At 37.2% G+C, this 22,317-nt stretch overlaps 1 protein-coding gene across 2 annotated transcripts in view; it reads left to right on the top strand.

Annotated features, from left to right (window-relative positions):
- The window catches only part of LOC116160015 (nephrin-like), a 231,959-nt gene that overhangs the window by 104,807 nt on the left and 104,835 nt on the right, over window positions 1-22,317 (top strand). For both annotated transcript variants that reach the window (XM_031473165.1, XM_031473239.1), the window contains exons 4-5: window positions 81-194; window positions 299-502. In XM_031473165.1, the coding sequence (XP_031329025.1) occupies window positions 81-194; window positions 299-502 (318 nt within the window). The remainder of the gene's footprint in view (window positions 1-80; window positions 195-298; window positions 503-22,317) is intronic.

The following is a 22,317-nucleotide window of genomic DNA, read 5'->3' as shown; positions in this document are numbered from 1 at the left end:
CATAATCGTCCAATTTTGCGTTCGAGCTTACGCTGCTCGTTTAATATTATTTAGCTTTAATAAATTCCTTTTATTTGTAGTTCCTCCGGAGAAATTGAGTATCTTAGATGAAAGAGGAGTTCATATCCCTCATTATATTCTTGGACCTTACAATGAGGGAGCCTCCGTCAATATTACATGCGTAGCCACAGGGGGTAAGAACTTTTCCAATTACTTCAAATACGTATAGAATTTATAATATAAATACAAGTAATCTGTTTGAAGAAGTTAACTAATTTATTCAATTTAACTCATTTAGGCAGACCTCTGCCGGAAGTTACGTGGTGGCAAGAAAATGCGTTACTGGATGAATCGTTTGAACCTCTCACAGCTAGACGAGTAAGAAACATCTTGCATTTGGAACAACTGGAGAGGAGGGATCTACATCGAGTTTTTACATGTCAAGCTACCAACAATGAATTAGTTACTCCTATTTCAAGCTCGGTTACATTGGACATGAATTGTAAGTAATTTAATTTACTATTTCTATCTGGGGACCCTCAGATTAAAAAAAATTCGGTGGTCATATTTTGGATGTATTTCCATTTAGTTAGTATTTGCTCATGTGCTACATTTACAGCACATACTCGACGTGATTGTATCGACTACATAAAGTCGAGCTACCACGTAGAACCTTTATGCGTTCTAATGGGATCAGTTATTTAACTGAATGTAGGAAAATTATTTATTCAGATGCGTTAGTAGGAGCAATAGACCTCGCTTCCATCGCGCTGACGTGTAGCCAACTTTGCATTTCTGTCGATATTGTCGCTCACGTAAAAACCCTAGGGCAAATTTCGTATTTTTTTTCTAATTAGGACACTTATGCAGCTCGTCGAATGGAACGATTCCTAACGAAACAAGTTAAACACAGTCAAATGATGCTTTCGTAAATAATTAAGTTCTTTTGAAAGGTGTACCTGCGTTTTTAGGATTAGTGCCCAAATTTAAAACAATACAATCATAACTGGCTGCAATTGAATAGCTAGATTTTCATATACAGAGTGGCCCAACGAGAAGTATACAGAGGGCTTTTAGGGTATTAAATTTAGAAATTTCGAAAAATCCTCAAACACGTCAATTTTGTATTCGAGGGGGACAACTTTTGGAATACAAATCACGAACCCAAGTCTTCACCCCTCTACGTAGGGAGCTTTACCCCTAAAATTTTAAATGGAATCCTATGGCAAATGGCACATTATTTGAAAGCCGATTTAATCGTGATTACTAATCTGCTTTGCTTTTTAAATTCTATTGATTCGTTTCGGAGATATTCTGATACGATATATCACGTCATTTATTTTCTTGATCACCTCATACGGACCTTCCCATTGTCTTTGTAGCTTGGGAGAAAGACCTCTTCGCCTTTGTGGATTGTGCAGCCATACCAGATCTCCAGCTTCAAAAGTTTCATTGGCCGAGCGGAGGTTGTATTGATTTTTCATGCGATCGCTGGCAATCTGAATATGACTTCTAGCCAAGTCGTGAATATCGTTCATCTTCGTCTTTAGTTGGTCAACATAATTTTCACCTGCGACATATTCTTCATGGGGTTTACGCCCAAACTCGAGGTCACATGGAAGGCGTAGTTCACGACCCAACATAAGGCAGGCAGGAGTCTGACCCGTGGTCTCGTTAACGGCTGATCAATATGCCATAAGGAACAGGTGGAGGTACTGGTCCCAATCTTTCTGATGTTCTGCCACGACTTTTGAAAGATATTTACCCATCGTTCGATTCATTCTCTCAACTATTCCATCTGACTGAGGATGCAAAGGTGTTGTTCTGGTTTTATTGGCTCCTACCAATCGACAAACATCTTGGAACAAAGCCGATTCAAAGTTCCTTCCTTGGTCTGAATGGATTTCTATAGGAACACCAAAACGTGTAAAGAACTCCTTTTACCAACACTTCTGCAACTGTTGCTGCCTCTTGGTTTGGAATGGCGTAAGCTTCAGTCCACTTTGTGAAATAATCCATAGCGACTAGGATATATTTATTTCCGCCATCTGTCTCGGGAAACGGTCCTGCGATATCGATAGCAACTCGTTCCATCGGACTACCAACGTTACACTGCCTCATGGGTGCCTTCTTCTTGGAAACTGGTCCGTTTCCAGTAGCACATAACTCACATTTTTGACACCATCGCCGGACATCTTCTTTACGGTTGACCCAATAGAATCGCTCACGTACCCTTTAGCAACGTTTTCGTAATACCAAAGTGTCCTCCGGAAGCGCCGTCATGCAATTTTCGCAATACTTCCGACACTTTGCTTCTAGGTACTACTAATTGCAGCGTCGATTCGGTGCCATCTTCACTTTCAAGTGTCCTATACAACAGGTTGTCTTTCAGAGTCAGGCTATTCCATTGGCCCCAATAACTCTTTACTTCAGGACTTGTGGTACTAATGTCTTGCCAGCCTGATCTTTGTCCGTGGCGCATCCAATTCAGAACAGTTTTTATACTTGGGTCGTTTTCTTGGGCCGTTTTGATTTCGCTTGGCTTCCATTCCTCACTCTCTACAGTTGTTAGTCGCAGATGGCCAATCTTGTCTTCTATTTTAGAACAATGTGTGCAGTTGTCCTTGCACGGTCTTCTTGATAAAGCGTCTGCATTATTGTGAACTTTTCCAGACGACGTAATGTTTACAGTGAAGATCGGGGCTTTGTTTCTGCAGGTCGACGATAGCCCCTTCCTGTCGACCTTTCTTAGTTTTCCGACTGCTGCAATGGTTTTTGGCAGTTGCGGCGAACGTGTCCAATCTCGCCGTGGTTCACGTTTCTTTGCCAGTGACTGTATTGCTTTATTGACCTTTTCTTCCATTACTTTACTGACCTTTTCTACCACTACTTTACTGACATTTTCTTCAAAACTTTCAGAGCCACCTTCCTCTTCGATGGTTCTTACCCGGCTGTCACTGCGAGGTTCCACCATACGTACTCGCGCACTTCCATGACTAGCTTTCTTGGCGGCTTCGAATTCTAACGCATGGGCCAAAGCTTTCTCAATTTTGTCTTGCCTTGCCAGGCTCAAAGCCTGCTGGGCATCTCCATCACGAACGGCATCGATAAATGTTTGTACAGTCAGTTGATCAAGAAAGCTCTCCGGTGCCGTAGGGTATGCCAATCGAATCAGTCTAGCGATGTCCGCTTCAAGTTCCTGCAAACTTTCTCCAGGTTTCTGCATTCGGTTCTTGACTTGGGCAAAGTAAACTTGCTGAAGGTGTTTATCGCCATATCGCATTTCGAGTCGCGCTACTATTTGTTGGAAGTTCTGTTGATCCTCGGGGATGGTCCGCAACACATCCAGAGCATCTCCTCTCAGAGCAAGAATCAGGGCTGTAGTTTTGTCTTGAAGAGTCCATTTATTTGCCGCAGCCGCTGCTTCAAACTGTCGAACGTACGTGGTCCAAGGAATCTTACCATCAAAAGTAGGTGGCTTTACTCGGGCTTGCTGAACGTCGCCTTCTACTCTTGTATTTGTTTCTGGGTCGACCTTCTTGTAATGAGTAGGCTGTGGCACCTCAAGAAGACGGTCCATCAGTAATTCATCTGGGGCACTACTAGTACGCTCTTCCGTAGTCAGTCGCAAGAATTGCTCGCGCAGCTCTTCATACTTGTGCTCAATCTCAACGAATGTTGCTTTAAATGTTTTGGAAACTTCCGTAATTCTATCTTCAACTTTTTCTTCAACTTCTTCGATAATCTTTCTAGAATTTTCCTCCATCTTTTCGAACTTCTCGTCCATTTTTCTAGAATTTTCCTCAATCTTCTCGAACTTCTCTTGAATATTTCTAGAATTTTCTTCCATTTTCTCGAACTTCTCTTCAAAATTTCTAGAATTTTCTTCCAACTTCTCTTGAATATTTCTAGAATTTTCTTCATTAATCTTTCTAGAATTTTCTTCCATTTTCTCGAACTTCTCTTCAAAATTTCTAGAATTTTCTTCCATCTTCTCTTCAAAATTTCTAGCATTTTCTTCCATCTTCTCTTGGTTGCTTTTCATTTCTTGTTGCAACACCTGTTGGCCATTTTGGATTTGCTGGAGCAAATTGAGCATCGTTTCTTCCATTTTAGCGGCAGCAGATCTTGTTACAGGCATACACAAGCAGAAGTACTTAATTTAATCTTACTTTTAATTAATTTAATTAATCCCACACCTGACACCAATGTAACGTGATTTATAAATTCGGGTTCGATTTATATCAATATTTATTAAACAAAACTAAAACACTATAAAAACTGTACAATTTATATCGACTATTTATATCACACTTCGCAATTTATATCAGATTTTCGCGCTCAATGTTTCGACCGTACTCGATCTCGTTCGGTAGTAAAACTCCCTGCGATGTTCGGTCCGCAACCATTTATACACGCAAGCAATGTAAGTCCAGAACACTCGCGTAATTACCGGATAAGTCGCGAATATTCCTATACAAATCCCACTATCGCGCGCGTAGAAAATTCCAGAGCGCCAAAGGCGACGTCATGGCTGGAGCGTTTCCGTTACAATATTCATATTGAATGCCCTCCGTTTCAATGAATGTAGCGGTAATCCATCAATATGGGCTGGCATGTAAGCAGACCCATTTATAACGGTTGGCAGAGTTGGCGCTGAGTTTCCCCAAACTCGCCCCATACACGGCCAATTAGCTCAGTGTTGGAACAAAAATAAGAGTTTGAGATCTTCCACAGTGGCAGTTCGTTCTGGGCATTTGATCTTCTTCACTCCGTTGCACTTACCAATGGGGTTGAGTGCCACTCAATATCTATCTTAACTCTCCCCGTATGAAATTGAGAAGATTCGAGGGTAATAATAACCGTATAAATCAATTTAGGTACCAAAAGAAATACTAATTTATTCAAACACCAAATATTAGTAGCAAACATAAAAAGTGGATAACGTATCACACAAATATTCAAAATGAAATTATATGTTACGCTACTCACAACTCCTACTAACTTCAATGTACATACAATTGAAATTCCCCAAATTAAGAAACCCCAATCAAGAATAATCGATTAGCAAAACAACTTTTCAGAAACTAATAAATTGATACTTCAGGCAAAAATTCGCATGTATAGGTCCAAGTACAAGTAAAACATATAAGCCAACCCTTACCTTGGGATAAAGGTAGATGTTGACGCCACGAATTGAGCTTAGTTCTCGCATCCAATCAAAAGAAGAGGAAAAGAAACCTCCCAAGCCGCAGGGCTCGGTATATAATTAGTTGATTAATGCCTGAAGGGCGTCGCCCTACTCGTAATCTGCTTCTTTACCAGGTATGGTATTTAAATGGCCAACCTCTTCAGACGGAAGTGGCGGTCTTCAACAACATACGCGTTTCAAACTCGGATCATAACTTAACCAAGATGGCAAAGATACGGAATAGGTACTCACGTTCGCAAATTACTTAAATGTAATGGCATATAGGCAAAATAGTTATTAACTAATACGCTGACGAATTACGGAAGTTGTCACTTTGTTGAAGATCGATCCTTGGTATCAAATCTCGTTCATGACCCGTTGGTATCTGTGAATTTAATCCAAGGTTACCCAAACTGGTACTTAAATATCATAGACCGGAACTAAAAAGTCGAGCCTGAACTTGAACCCTAATAGAAATCAAACGTAACCCCTCTCTTTCATAACAGAAGAGTTACATACATGATACATCTTAATGAAATCTTAGATGACGCAATAATTGTCGATGGAAAATTGTAGTACACAAATTACAGCCGAACCTAAAGAAAGGTACATTTCAATTACGCAAATTGCAAATGGAGGTACTTACGATAAGAAGGAAGAAGGCAATTAAAATCCTCACTGTAGGAATCACTTCCGGAATCCCCAAATTATGAATACAATCGCCAGAGATGAATAAATATGGATGGCGGCAATTAAAATTCAATGCGTTCTAACTTACGTTTCGGCCTGCCCGGTAAAATTTCAACAATAGATGGAGCCATCTATTAAATTGTTCTAAAAAGTTACGGGGATCATTCAACAAATAATAAGCCGTGAGCACTACAGCCAGGCACTTTCCGAACATTAGTGAGCTGATTGCAGCGGCCGAACTCTATGACTTCATAGTTCACATATTCCACTAACACACATCCAAGAACTACGTTTGCTACGAGGCCCGAAAGAGTAGGAAATCCGTAAGAGATATGAAAAAAAGTATTTGTATTTACCGGCCGTACGGACTCGTGCCATTTTCAGAGAGTAGACCCACCGATTGCTCCAACAATCATGCAAACCGAGTATTACGAAAAGATTGACAGCCTATCGACATCAAACCAACATAGTAGTATAGCCACATTGGGGAATTGAGTGTGCTGGGCCAGCGTTGTTTTAGCAACGGAAAAATAATAACGATTTTGAATTTTCATGTATTGAAGTTTTACTATCTTCTCCTATATAAATATTGTTTTTATTATACCTGAATCACAATCTCCGTTTTAAACACTCAAATGCGTGCGAAAAAGGGCCTTTAAAACACACGTGCTTTAAAGTTGCTAAGTAACGATACTTCAAGTATGACTTTTGAAACTGTCATCTGGATGAAATAAAAAATCCTCTTAGGTCGCTTTCTGTAAATGCAGAACATTTCTTTGGCTTTTGTACCTATCCTTTGGTTGAAGCTTTCACAAACGCGCGTAATTTAGGGTATGCTTCCAAATCTGTTCCACTTTTTAATCGCAGCATTGCTTTAAAGTTTTGAATGAATGCACCAAAATATAGAAGATTTAAATACCTTCGACATTTCCTTCATATATGCCAGCATTATCGATGCATTTAAGACTTTATTCGTAAGTAACTTCCTATTCATCCATGGAAACAACTTTTCATATACTTGATAATAGGCTTTACTGGATTGAGATTTTACACCTACCAACGTTTGTTTAGATTTTACAACAAGCGATTTAATGGACGGTGTATTATCTTTTTCAACGGAAATCGTTTTATTCACAAAGACGACGATTTTTATAAGCAAACGTCAAGTGACATTTCCATGGCAATCGTGAAATTACGAACACCCAGCCCACTTAATTAGACATGTATTCGAGTATAACGTCAATATGATTTCATTGAATTTCCTATTTTTAAATTATACTGCAGGTATAATAAAAAATACTATAAGATACACGTGTATAATTGGTCTTTAAAGCACTTGCAACGTTAAAGGCACTCCGCTTTGCGTCGTGCCCTTAAACTCGTTGCGCGTGCTTTAAAGACTTGATTATACACTTGTATCTTAATATACTATTAATAAAAGAATCAAATTTCCACTAGTCACTACTAAAAAAATGCCAAAATCAAGCTACCATCGACAACCAACGAACAATAAACGAAAACGATAATTCAGAGCTACACGTTTCAGAAGAACCAGCGAATCCAAATGAATTAACTGACCCAAAGGAACCAATCCAGTGCGAAGAACCATTAGAATAGAACATCTCAGAAACTATCATCCTGAGAAAAAAAATGTGAGGGGGGGCGTTCCCCCCGTTGTCCATTTTTTCATCAATTTTGTGTCGATCTCAGTTCCATTATTTCTTTTATTTTTTCCGGGTTGGGACAAAGTTCGGGTTTGGGCCACTCCCTTTACCAAATCCTGGGACCGCCACTGGTAATATTGGAACCAATTCGCCAGGGCTGCTATAAAAAATTGGAACCACCAACTAATAATTCTAAGGACTTTATAATGCTAATAATAGTAATAATAATAATGTATACTTATGCTTGCAGGAAAATTTACTTGCATTCGTCACAATGTAAATATTACACACAAAAAAAAAACCTAAAATTTACAACTCTTAAAACTTAAAATCGTCTAAATGTTTCATCGACTCTGGGAGATGGTTGTAGAATAGTTTCTTTGTTAGAACACAAAAGCTTTCCCAATCCAGACTTTAGCCCAATGTGGCAGTATTGACCAGGAGCAACCTGAACAGTATTTAACAGTGTTCTATATAGCATCTAATGGTAAGGTAAAGCAAGTGTGGGTTTTAAAAATACATAGAAAACCGACAATGCCACTTTTGTATATGATACTGCACTGATCCGTTTCTCAATACATAACTTTGTATTTTCGCAATACCTCCTCAATACGCGAGACGCATGTTTACAAGATCACATCACGTAAACCTTTTCATTAATGCTCATAGCCTCATATCGAGATAAGAAATTGTGCAAAAGTAATCTAAAATAAAACATAAGTTGCAAAAGTAAGAAATAGTTGGGCACGTCGAGAGTAGAGTACTCTATGTTGCTGCGTAGGAGCCCATTTGAAAGGAGACAGACGTACGAGCTTTCATTTGAATTCGAAGAACATAATAAAATGCTGAGCACGCGCATTAATTTTCTACTTCTATTAAAACAAGCAGATCACAGCAGGAAAGCAATAATTAGTAATATATTATTCGCGTTTTTGGTATAACGTGAAAATATAGAATAAGAGACCCACTGGGTACTGGGCCGTTTAACGTAATTGAAGTAGGAAGTGCACTACGGTAGCACAATAATTGTATGTTTACGACAGAACGTTTTTTGACGGCGCGCCAGGGAACGTCAAGTTTTGTATTGTTCCGTAGTATTCACTGATCTTACGTAACTTGTGAGCATTTAAATATTCACGTGCCCTGAAAAGGTATCGATCCGACTAAAATTTTAGACAACTTGCAGACGAACTTCGAAGGAAACTTGGGAACCACCCACTAATCCTTATATCTTAAACACTGGCCCGCTCTTGCGAAAGTGGCACGATAACCGCCTCGTGCATACTAAGGATTAAAGGCGCATAAGTACACATTTTGTAAATTACTGGTGCACCGTCCAATTACATTCATGGCACGCTTGTGTAATCATGTTCACTTTAAGTCTTCAAGCGCCGTTGGGAAGTTTCGTGCTTTTTGTTGTAATATGTGTTTAGCAAAATGACACATTATAGAAAAGTTTAATTCCACATTACTCTTAAATCAATAGTGGGACTCCAAACTTGAAACTCTAGAAGTACAAATTCGCAAACTTCGCTGAGCTATTTGCTTAACTATAAGGTGTACAGAAAGAGTATGGAGGTATTTGAAAGTTCGATAAAAAAAGTAGAAGTTAGAATTTTACTTTTCTAATCGAAATCGGAAATTAGCAGCCACGCGTCTACATATCTCTCTTAAAATGGCGGCTGTTTTGCTTTAATTGCAATAAAGTTTGTGATTGGTATACTTACACTTTCTGCTTAAAGGGGCAGTATACCCAAATTTCATGTTTTCGTCTAAAGATAGATTAAAAATATCTAAGAGTAACGGTGAAAACCGCAAGTCGCTACGCCGTTTCGTTATTAAATGGCAAGGTGTCGAATGTAAAAAACGGTCGTTGTGACGTCATCCCGACAAATGGGTCGGTGGCGCGCTATATGGATTCGATGACGTTTGACGTGTTAATTTGAGACTGGTAGTCAGTGATCTGCATTATTTTCACTTTGTGTTTTCCGCTGCAACAATAATTTGAAAAATGCCAATGTTACATTGCAAATTTTCCCCGAGAAAAGAAGGAGCCGTGTCGAAATAAAGTCTGGAAAAGTAGAAAAAACCGCTGAATCATAGTATAGTCACGTCGCCGCACAGTGGGGTATTTGATTTAATTAGCTGGCCAAAATGTCAATTTACCAAAGTTCAAAAAATTACGCGAAATTGGTTCAGATGCAAAGCCAAAGGGTCAATTAACTATAACATATAGTTTAGTCGCTAAGGGCGCGATCCGTTTTTTGCCAGTGCCCTTCCAAAGTTGGCCTTCGGCTGAGCATTTGCAAAATTCTAAGAGCCATGCGTCAAGCGAATTTCAATTTTTTATTGCTAATTTTATTACAAGTTTTCTTATGTTGTGTGCTATGGGCGATAATGTACCAGGTCAGTCATCATTATTTCTGCGGTTACATTGATCAAAATTCCATTTTTTTTTCTTATGGCATCAATCAAAGTTGCCTATTGTTTCTTAAAAAGGGAATTGTTGGCTCTAAAGTGCAGACCCTAAGTATATGTTCCGTCCTCGATCCGGTTGATTGAGATATGTTTTTAAAATTTTAAAATTATGCTCTTTTAGTATTAACAAAAAAAATTTGCGAGTTTTTGCGATTTTTTTAGAAATCGACGCCCAAACTCATTTGATAATGGTCTGGCTTATTGACATTTTCATACTTTTAAATGCATGTATTGTTAAAGCCCCGCTTTGCACGCCCGAATCAACATTTTACTAGATAACTATGGTATATTTTGTATAACAATAACTAAATGTGAAAATTGATTCTGATTTTATAGATTTATGTATCATAAAAAAGGCAACTATGCATCAAAATTCAAAATGTGTGCTTGGTAAGCATGTTACAAAATAATATAAAATGTTTACTGAGTAAACTTGCAAATGCTCAGTCGAAGGCCAACTTTGGAAGAGTATTGGCAAAAAACCGGTCGGGCCTCTAGCGACAAAACTATATACTATTATAGTTCATTTTGATAATCTAGGTGGCTGCGGCCGTAAATTGATTATATCAATTTTGCGTCGCGGATAAAAAACAAAAGTTTGTTTGTCATGCAGAGGTAGACTGTAAACATAATAAAGCCCTTTTTCTGTGTATATTATATTGTTAACGTATAATCAGCTATAAAGTTTATTGTCATATCCAGCAGACTTATTTATTAACTACAGTTGTAGTGCATAAAAAATAGCAAACCATGGATTGTGGGGAACCAGGTTAGTGCTTTTGGTTTTTGTAGTCATATGTTATAATTGCTGTTCTATCAATTTAAAAAATGGCCTGGTCGTCATTTCAAGTGGTAAATGTTTTTCCATTCGGTCATATCTGCTGCATATTTTGTTTTAGGGCCTTCAGGTATACGAGTAATGACTAGAAAACAGTTGTTTACAATTATGCAACAACAAAATTTAAATACCATTAATGAAAAGCTAGAATTCGTTGAAAGCTACCTTCTCCAACTGGCAGATTTTTCCAAGGGGCAAATCAGTGTGTTAAAACAAGATTATTCTCGTTTTAAATCTGAACTTAAGCGTAGATGGACTGAGGCATTGAGAAAAGAGGAATATTTCTTAATGAAAAATGAGAAGTGGCTTCAAGGTGTATTTAGTATTCCAAAGGTGACATATCGACCCGGCCGACCCACAAAATCATTCACGGATTCAAGTGATAGATCTAAAAGAAGAAAAACAGAAGAATTACGTAAAACGGCTAACTTAGAGATGCTGACATACGCTACTCAATCTAAGTTAGGCGAAAGTGGGAAGAGAGATGTTGCTTTAGTTTTAAAAGCAATTACAAATAGTACTCCAAAACGAGCAACAAAATATAAAAAAGCTTTTTTTCAACGAGAAAGTAGCACTACTCAATTGACCCCCACTCAGGCTCTGTCCATGCTTGTTGAAGTAGATCTTTCTAGGAACCAGTATGAAATAGTTAGAAGCAGTAACAAAAAGCTATATCCATGCTATAGTATTTTACAAAAAGCAAAACTAGATTGTTATCCTGATAAGGAAGCATATTTCGTTAATGAAACATGCGCAGAAGTAAAGCTGCAAAGTTTATTGGACCACACCACTAGCCGTTTGTTAATGTATCTAGAAGAAGTTTTAACATTACGAAAAGAAGAAAAAAACGGTACGTTTATTTTATTATGCAAGTGGGGTTGCGATGGAGCACGGCAAACTCAGTACAAACAAAAATTTGCTAGTGATGCTGATTCTGATGCAAACTTATTTCAAAGTTCCTTTGTACCCCTCCAACTTAAGTGCTCTAAAAGCAATACGGTTATATGGCAAAATCCTACTCCATCCTCGCCACGGTATTGTCGCCCTATCAGAATCAGACATGTTAAAGAAACAACAGATATTACAAATCAAGAAATAGATTATGTTAAAACCACTATAAATATATTACAACCCACTAAAATTGAAAAAGGAGATAAACTTTATAATATTGACTACAGAATGTTATTCACCATGGTGGACGGAAAGGTGTGTAATGCTACCACCAATACAACATCAACAATGAGGTGTTTCATCTGTGGTTTAACTTCCAAAGACTTTAATAACTTACATATAAAAAGAGAAGCTAATCCGGAGGCACTGAACTTCGGGCTGTCAATTTTGCACGCACGAATCCGCTTTTTTGAATCAATTTTACACTTGTCATATAAGTTACCTGTAAAGAAATGGCAATTGAGAACAGAGACTGAAAAAGCTGTCGTTAACCAAAAAAAATACAAAACGATTTTCGATTAAAAATGGGTTTAATAGTGGATGTGCCTAAACCTGGATATGGTAACACGAATGATGGTAATACCAGTCGAAGATTTTTTGCGAACCATAAACTGGCTGCAGAAATTACCGGAATTGATGAAAATTTTATATATCGGTTAAAAATTATTTTAGAGGTATTATCGAGTGGACATGAAATCAATATCGAAAGATTTTCCGATTATGCGAAGGAAACTGCAGAGCTCTATGTGCAACATTTCCCATGGCATCCAATGACTCCGACCATTCATAAAGTATTAATTCATGGGCCACTGGTCATTGAAAAAGCGTTGCTTCCGATTGGTCAGTTATCGGAAGAGGCCTCTGAAGCACGTAATAAACATTTACGGATGTATAGGCAGAATTTTGCTAGAAAGTTCTCAAGAGTATCCTGTAACATGGATGTGTTAAATAGGCTGTTGCTTAGTTCAGACCCTCTCATCACTGGAATGAGGCCAGTGCCAAAAAGGAGAACTAAACCATTTTCAAAAGAAACCATGTCTATGTTACTTCCGGCTTCCCCTAATGCAGAAAAAGAATCTTGGTCATCGACGGATGAGGAAGAGGAGGAGTGGGTAGATTCAGACGAGGAAGGATCGGATTCCACAAGCTAAAGTTTTTTTCGAATTAAACTGTTAAATTATGAATTTTTTGTTTGATTTTTATAGTAGTTATTTCTTTCTTTTTTTAAAAAACACACCACACGTCTACACCCTGTACATATAGGTGATGACGATAATTTCAATAATATATTAGCAAAGTTAGAAAAACTGTGGAAATCATCAGTGAAAACCGCATCACTTAGACCTAATTCATTTTCGAGTAATAAAAGTTAAACATGCGTCGAAATAACGTTGGACACCCTGTAATAGTAGTATATTTTTTGTATTTTTGCCTTTCCAACATTATAAATTTGCTTAATTCCACCTGAAATAATGCATTAAACAAATATTTCATGTTGGCCGCCCAGATTGCTTAAATACCCCACTGTGCGTCGTTTGCAGTGTCCACTTTAAAGATGATAATTTTTTTTGGAAGATACAAGAAGGAAAGGACCCTGTGCCTCAGCATAAAGTTTTGAGAAGGCTGACAATACTGCAATCCCTTCTTTACATTTCACAGGAAACAAAGGTCCTAATAAAGCTATAAAACGTCAGTCAACTTATCTAAGAAAGTAAGATTGTGTCTGATTGCTTATTGTGGGTAAACGATCAATTTGATCGTAGTGGAGAAACCAGTTCAACATATGCCACAATCAAACAGAAGAACTGAATCAAATGGAACCAATGCCGCTTACTGAAAGCATAGGTATCCAGTCTGAGCTGGGTACAGAAATTTATTACAAATATTCAAATTTATCTGAGGATATATGTTCGGATGATACTTCAGTAAGGTTTTCTTGATTTTTTCAAAAGAAAGCGAACTAGAATATGAAAGAACTGACGCGTTCGGACTGCTTGGATTCGTGCCGCCGCACCCACGATGTCGGGATGACGTCACATGTTCTGTCTTTCTGTCAAACTTTCATCGTTAATAATTTGAAAACTACACATCGTAGAAAACTCCGGTTTGAAATTTTGTTCTTAGATTTTCTTCTACAATCTTTTTGATTCTGGGTATACTACCCCTTTAAGGTTAAGGGATGTAACAGCAGAGCTTCTCGGAGGCCAATTAATGATCGTCGGTTTTCAAAAAGATGATACCTTCACAGCCCATACAATAACCTTTGGACTATATAGTATAACGCTCCCAATTTTCCACGGCTACTGGAATCGGGGTTGGAAACTTTGAGTGTTTAAAGTGATGGTTCAGGTAACTCAAGTCGTATCAGGGTTCGGTAGTAAAACCAGTTGAAATAGGAGACCTCTTAATACATATATTGTTCTTCAATAAAAAAAAATTGCAATGTAACTCTAATGGAAATTAGCACGCCTCTGGACTGGCTCCGCACGTCAATGGGTTGTACCGAAGTTGAACGGTCGGTGTTGTGTTCTTCAGTTCCCCTTAGCAACTCTGTAGCCTGCTATCTAGTGGTAGCATCTCCTCTTTGAGAGTATCCCACGATGTAGTCCTGGCATACGCTGAAACTTGAAACTTTGACATATGCCCGGCGTCGCCGCCTTTCCCAGGATTAAGTCAACTGTCGTGAGAGTGCGTCCCTGGTAGGCACTATCAGGGAGGTTTTACCACTACTTTGTTGCCATCGCGCTGGGCCGCGACATATTCCAAACAATGTGGCGGAGTTTGTGGATTGGAGGGGTTGTGGGGGGGCGGCTAATTGGGTGTTATCCGACCCGAACGGGTACGGCCACAGCTTCGCCACTGGTATATCTGCCTTAGAGGGAACTCTGCTTTCTAATGATAGCTTACAGTAAAAATTAAATTTCTGTAAATGACGAAATTTGGTAAGAGGCGAGGAAAGAAAAAGAAGATTGAGTACCGTCATGGCTACGATGGTCGTAATAAATATAGCATATTTTATTTTAGTAAAAAATGTTTGAAGGCGTGTATTTTTTTAAATAAAATGGCGTTTGGGAAATTAAAAAAAATTAAAATAGGTACATAATTCAACTTGCAATAAATATGTAGGGTAAGCAAAATAACTTAAAAAGCATTCCCCATTTTTTGAATCTAGTAACTATGGACTTGATTAAATATCCACAATGGATTACTTTTATTTTTTCCTTAAATTTATTATTGACTAAATTACATAGTTATATAGGTACTATGAACGTGACTTATTTGTCGAATAAATTTTTTTACAATCTCATATTCGAAAAAGGGCAAATACTGGTATCTACGCTTTTATTATGTGCCTACAATAAAAATAGTATTTTCACATGTAACTCATACAACTCAACATACTTAGTATAGCACCATTGAGTAATTAAATCACTCAACGATAGCACGATGTATTTTTTTAAAATCTCGCTTTATTGGAATGGATTCCGTCCCTGAAATTTTCCAAATTAATATTACCATACAAAATATCGTATAAAGGAAACTTACCGCTCAAATAAGTGATCCACATTAGAGCATACATCTCTAACCTTGTATTCCAACACTGTCCATTGCGGATTATGGGAGGGACGGTAGCAGAATTGGATACCATTCGTGTCCATTTCCTTCCGGTACGTAATAACCCTTTCACAAGCCTTCACGCCTCTTGAAATATCGTTGGTACCAATCAAAATTACCAGGGGAACATGCTGTGGGACAAACTATTCAGGAAGTTGCGTTACGTGACCTTTCGATTCTACGTCTTAATTGAGTGATACTTTGACTTTCGATACAGAAATAGACCAAACGCTTGCCGTGCATTGGCCGAGTTCTTCGTCTGCACAATAGCATTCGACAAAGAATGCTATCACCCAAAGAGTAGAATGGTTCCACAGCTACAAGTTGATAAATATATTAATTTATTGTAAATCATAAAAGTAATTCAAAAAATACTTACCACGTAATCTGTAAACAAGATAAATGAAACATTTTGATTTTATAGGGCTCGAAATGATTTTCAGTCTTCTATGCCCTTACAAGTATCTTCTTGCTTGCTTTAACATTAGAAGTTGTTTACATGCCATTTAACATTTGGTCATCATTAGACCTTTGCTACAATTATTGTTATTAAAAGATACAAAATATGAGTACCTTCAGGGTCGGGTAATACACGAGACATGAAATGGAATGGGTTATAAATCTAGAAAATTGATTTGTTTGTTGTTTTCTAGCCCTATCGTGAATTTAATTTTGTTATTAATTTTGTTGTGAAAGTTGTGAAGCTCGTCTCTAGCGCCCATCGAAAAACTTAATACATCGTCCACATTGTCACGATAAGCGATTCCAGAATATGACACGAGCCAAAAGTCCTCTTACCGTTAGTGGTGAACCCACAGGTAGTCAGTCCCATCAGTAAGTTGGTAAAATTAAGTTTAATAAATTTTTGATTTGTGGAGATATGTATGTAGGTTTTGAAGGGTTATCTAAATTATGATTTAGTAGCCGATATTGATAGCATTTTAGAAAATAAAAAGCAAAATTGATTACCTCGATGCAAAAATATTATGAACATGCCAATTAACATATAATAACGATGCATATAAAAATGAAAAATCTTAAATCTATTCTTTAACCTTTTTGATATACTTAACAGTTCGTAAGTGAAACAATTTTAGTACTGTTTATAAAATTATTCACTAAAGAATCAGTTTCTAGAAGTGAAATTTGTATTTCAAATAAATTCGGAATAGTTATCCGGCCGTGGCCATTAGTTTCTCGGGGACAAGGAGACCGTTTTTGAGGGCCCGGTATGATTCCAGTTTTTTCAACAACGAATTTTCTTTAGGCTCTTACAATAATAGTGGATTGTGTAATAAACCTCCAAACTGATCAATTGATTGAAGTGAGTTCGCCATAGTTTTTGTGTTCGATTTTTGTTAAAGAGAACCGTTATAAACCAGTTACATTTCCAAATTGAAACATATGGCAATTATAAGCATACTTGTGTTTCATATGTTTTTAAGAATTTTACCTACAATAGGAAATAGTCAATAAGTTAAAGGACACAATTAAGGAATTCTATGGAGAGACAAAATTTAGAATAGGAGGGAAAGAGTCTGAGGTGGCCTGGACATACATAAGAGATACGAAAACAAGTTGGAAATTACTCGATGCTTCGAGCTAGTTAAGCGCGTGTTTTTTTGGGATGGAGTCGCTTCCAAAATATAATCTGCATGCAAAGAATTGCGACACAAAGCTAATGCTTCAAACCCGCGTATTCTACGATGATTCCTTGGACAGTTATACTTAAAAAACCCTTTGCAGTCGACCGAAAAGCCAAAGTGAACATATAAGCGCTACTTTTTTCATAAACGCGCTACAAATATCAAGGCGAGTGAAATGGAAGGAATTGTAGTGAGAAGGAAGATATGGTCTCTGGCATATGCTGACGACATATTGATAATGGCAACAGAAAGAGAATGGAATTAAAGGCAGAAAAATTGAAGATGATGAGATTTGGGTATGGGAGAGGAAGGAAAGGATAGGGAAGTAAGAGAATTTAAATACTTAGGGTGCCTGTTACAACGAAATAATGGGTCAAATGCTCGAATAAGGGAACTGAGAAAAAAGGGAAGTTTCGATGAGACATGTGGAAGGGCAGTCACAGTTCTTGGAGTGGGGATCCCGTACCCATTATCAACATTCATATACAATTCGTGAATCCTTCGGCTTAATTAACTGTAACCTGATTAAGCCGCCTTGATGGGACCCTACGCGTGACGTGTTCAAACCCTGAATCCTACTTCTTGTCGTTCTGACAACTCTGGAATCGACTTGGCAAATAATCTTTGTCCTCGCAACGATTAATTATAAAAGCCGTATGAATAACCAAAAATAAATGGATCTTATTTTAGAGAACAAAGAATGCGGTGAGGGATGATATGCCCCTGTACGTACATGGTATGCCATTACGTTCTATACAAGCGAGGCAACCAAAAGATGACATACAATGACAAATCAAATAAAGGACTCTGATAGTTACAAAGAACGGCAAGTTCAGTCGAAAGACAACAGACACTAAAAAGTTGAAAACGTTTGAAAAGATTAAATCTGATATAATATGTGTAATGGACACGAAAGCACATTTCCGAAATTTTCATTCGAACGCACAATCCCAGTCACACGCGCGATGTTTTGATATCGTCTGTCATGTAATAAACAAGAAATAAAAGCGAACTTGTAAAAGTTTTCCTTTGAATTGTCTAGAAATTATGCATTAAATTTAGTTTAGTTTCATGTCGGCGACGAACAAAATACCACAGGGAGAGTCTTAAAACAAGAGACGAGCACATATTGGTAAACTTTAAAGCAATTCAAACAATGTTGTAAAATAACTCCTTTATTTACTTGAAGTAAATATCGTTTGTCGCATGGCGTATTATGCTAAAAATCCTCAAAACTCCCTTTGAATAATCCGGAGAATTACAAATATACCGTTTATTCGGTTACGTTCCGGAAGAGCTGCTTTCTTTCCATTATTGCGAATTTAGTTAGCGTCGAGCTGTATTGTTTGCCTTTTCCAATAGGTAAAATGTGTATATGTTAAGGTATAACTTGCCAGGAGATTATTCAATGTTAGCATTATGCCCTACTCTTTATACGACTTTACCTATTTTGGAGCAATAACTTTTATTCCATACTCCTTATCTTTCACGATTCATTAGAAAAAATGGCAGACCGCACAAAGTTCCTTTTGCAGTAAATATCAAGCAATTTTCTGCTCTCAGAAGTGCATATGAAACAATCAAAAATTTTAAAAAATGTAAACTTCAAATCTAAGAACTGGATGCACCATCATTCATATCCGAGCGCTCCCGAATAGTCTAGAATGTTCTCGAACAAACACGTCATATTTATGGGAAAGAACGTGGCACATCCGCGTTTGTTTCTTATCGCCGATGACGCCTCGACGTCTATCTAGATTTCTAGAATATTCGCTACTGTCGTCCATTTGATTGTTGTATATATCTACATACAAACGAGATTTACATTACACAAAACACTTATTTCATACGAATTTTTTACAAGGAATATCTGAAAACCTACACTTTCGCATGATCCCATCAGAGACAGTAAAAATGCGTCCCCCCTACGACAATTTTAAATACTTTCCCCATTGAACTCGGATTGCATTAGAAGATTAGTTTGATTTCAATGCGGGGTACATGGGATTTTTACGCCCCGAGCTACGATCATAATTAATCAGAATGGCGAGAGGGCACGGTAACTATGTGTTTTCAACAAAACAAATTTGCGGGAAAAACCCAAAACTGCACAATCTTAATTAAAAATGCACTTCATTTCATTTCATTATATTTGGCCATTCTGGTGAAACTGAAAAATCTTAAGAAGTGACAGATAAGAGGTTATGTTAACTTCTTCGTCTACTAAATTGAAATATACTGGATTTAACGTCTATATTAACAGTTAATGTAATAAAAGTATTGTAATACGTATAATATACAATACAATCTTAGGTTTAGTTTGACTTATAAGCGACCCACCTTATCACTCGAAAGGGGAAGGGACACCTTAAATTATTCTCCAAAATTCTGCAAGTTTGAACGAGGGTGGAGGATTTATAGCAGGAGGTGCGCTTCTCGCTGTTAAAGACTGTACATCTGTTGATCGCATTGATATGTCAGAATTTTATGCAATTGTTCCATCAATTGATATGTTGGGGTGTAAATGTTGTTTTGATTCGCATACAGTGTATGTTTTTGTTATATATATTCCGCCCAATACAACACTGAATAACATTACTAAATGTACCCATTATCTTGAGCAAGTGTGTAGTGTCTTAGATAAAAACATAGTAATCATGGGAGACTTCAACATCCCAAGTTTCAGTAACGATGGTTATGATGATAGTAAATCAGAATCGATATATACTTAATCTAATCGATCTACTCAATCTAAAACAATATAACGCTGTTACAAATGTAGATAAGAGACTTTTGGATCTTGTTTTATCGGATATTCATACAGAAGTAACGCGTGACTTGGTGCCATTACTTAAAGAAGATGTTTACCATCCGGCCCTGCGTTTTACTTTGCAGCTGAAATATGCTTCTGGAAATAAATTCCCTCTTAATATAAATCATCCTAGCTATAATTTCTCAAAAGCAGACTTTCTAGGTCTTTATAATGCGCTGCTTAGCGTTAATTGGTCATTCCTTCATAATTATACGGATGTTAACCTAGCTACCACAGAGTTTTACAATGTCCTTTATCATTTATTTAATCTCCATGTACCTTTACGGAAGAAAAATGCCAGGACGTATCCAGTGTGGATGACTGGTGCTACAATACGTAACATAAAACTTAAAAATTATTACTTTCGTAAATATAAAAAAAATAAGTACGCTAATCACTACGAAAAGTTTTCGCAGCTTAGGCTACTTATCAAAAAACAAACTAAATTGGAGTATCTCAATTACGTGCACAGTATTGAAAGGTCCATGAACACTGACATTAACAAATTTTGGTCATTCGTGCGTCAAAAAAAAGGTTGCACAAGGATACCCAACAAAATGTATTATAACGATGTGTGCTATGATTCTCCAGAAAAAATTGTCAACGCATTTGCTATGTATTTTGGCAGTGTTTACCTATCTGATGATGGTTACAATGATAGTGCAAACAAGGATAATGAATTTAACAATTTGCCGTGCATTAACATCGGTAGTGTTTTAGAATCGCAAGTTATCCAGGCAATAAGCAAACTACCTAACAAATTCACGGCTGGTCCCGCTCTAGTGCCAAGTTTCCTGATAAAGGATTGTAGAGGGGTGCTGGTCCAACCATTACTATTACTTTTTAACCTATCTATACGAACTAATACGTTTCCTGACTTGTGGAAAAAGGCGCGCATTTGTCCCGTTTTAAAATCTGGTGACTTGTCGCAAATTAACAACTATCGGCCTATCAGCATACTGTCTAATTTTGCGAAGGTGTTTGCTTGTTTATCCTCAAGTTAATAAATACATTTCGCGATACCAGCATGGCTTTATGGGTAATCGGTCTACTGTGACCAATCTGACATGTTTTACACAATATGTGTCTGAAGTTGTGGATAATCAAGGCCAAGTAGATACTAGCTATACTGATTTTGCCAAGGCCTTTGACCGTATTCATCATTCCATAATAATTAATAAACTAAGAGACTTTGGTTTTCATGAATCGATGCTATCTTTCTTACATTCTTACCTGCTTAACAGAGTGCAATATGTGGCATTCAACAACTATAATTCTGAACTGTTTTCTGCATCCTCAGGTGTGCCCCAGGGGTCTAACCTTGGGCCACTACTGTTCGTTCTCTTTATAAATGACCTATCAACTCAAATACCGTGTACACATCACTTTTATGCCGATGATTTGAAAATTTTTTATGGTATTAATGGGATTGGTGACTGTGAATATTTACAAAGCCAATTACGGATCGTTCAAGATTGGTGTGATGCTAACTCTCTTCATTTAAATACATCGAAATGTAAGGTGGTCACATATACAAGAAAATTGCAACCCATTACTTACTTGTACAGATGTGGAGATACTGTTCTTAATCGTGATATTGCGGCTGTGGATTTGGGTGTTACATTTGATAATCAGTTATCTTTTACCACTCATATTCGAAATATCACCAGCTCGGCGATGAAGATGATAGGTTTTATAATTCGCAATACAAAAAGCTTTAAGGACATCTCGTTAATAAAATTACTTTATATCAGTTTTGTTAGATCTAAGCTAGAGTATTGTGCTATAGTTTGGTGTCCGCACTATAAAAATATGAAACATGAAATTGAATCTGTGCAAAGAAGACTATTGAAATATCTCGCATTTAAGTGCGATGGAGTTTACCCTCCTCAAGGGTATGAGAACGCGCTACTCAACGCACGGTTTGGACTTCTTTCTTTGGAAGTTCGGAGGTTAGTTCTCGGACTGACCTTTCTATACAATATAGTGTCGAATAAGGTGGATTGCATTGAGTTGATGTCTTTGATCAAATTTTCGGTTCCACTTCATGCCACTCGGAATGTTGTTACCTTTTATTGTAAGAGCGCCCGTACTAATTTAATGTTAAAATCGCCGATGTTTCACATGTGCAGTACATTCAACAAAATTTCTCGGTTAGGTGATATAAATTTTCACACCCTTAGGGAGTTAAAGCAATTGTTGATTGTACAATACCATACAATGCATTCATAGTTTTTCATTTTATTAATTTTCTTTTGTTTTGTTTTTGGTTGTTTTTTTATGTAGAACAATAAGGTATTATTATATTAAGATTTAACCTATTATTTCACTTTTGCACACTTTATTATTTGTAACGTCATATTGTCCTGTAATTGGAATGTCTGTTTTTCTGTTGGGCAATAAAAGGAAATTTAATTTAATTTAATTTAATT

The sequence above is a fragment of the Photinus pyralis genome, unplaced genomic scaffold (assembly GCF_008802855.1).
Source record: "Photinus pyralis isolate 1611_PpyrPB1 unplaced genomic scaffold, Ppyr1.3 Ppyr1.4_LG1, whole genome shotgun sequence".
NCBI classification, from domain to species: Eukaryota; Metazoa; Arthropoda; class Insecta; order Coleoptera; family Lampyridae; genus Photinus; species Photinus pyralis.
The sequence above is the reverse complement of the archived record's forward strand: the minus strand, read 5'-3'. Positions and strand labels throughout refer to the sequence as shown.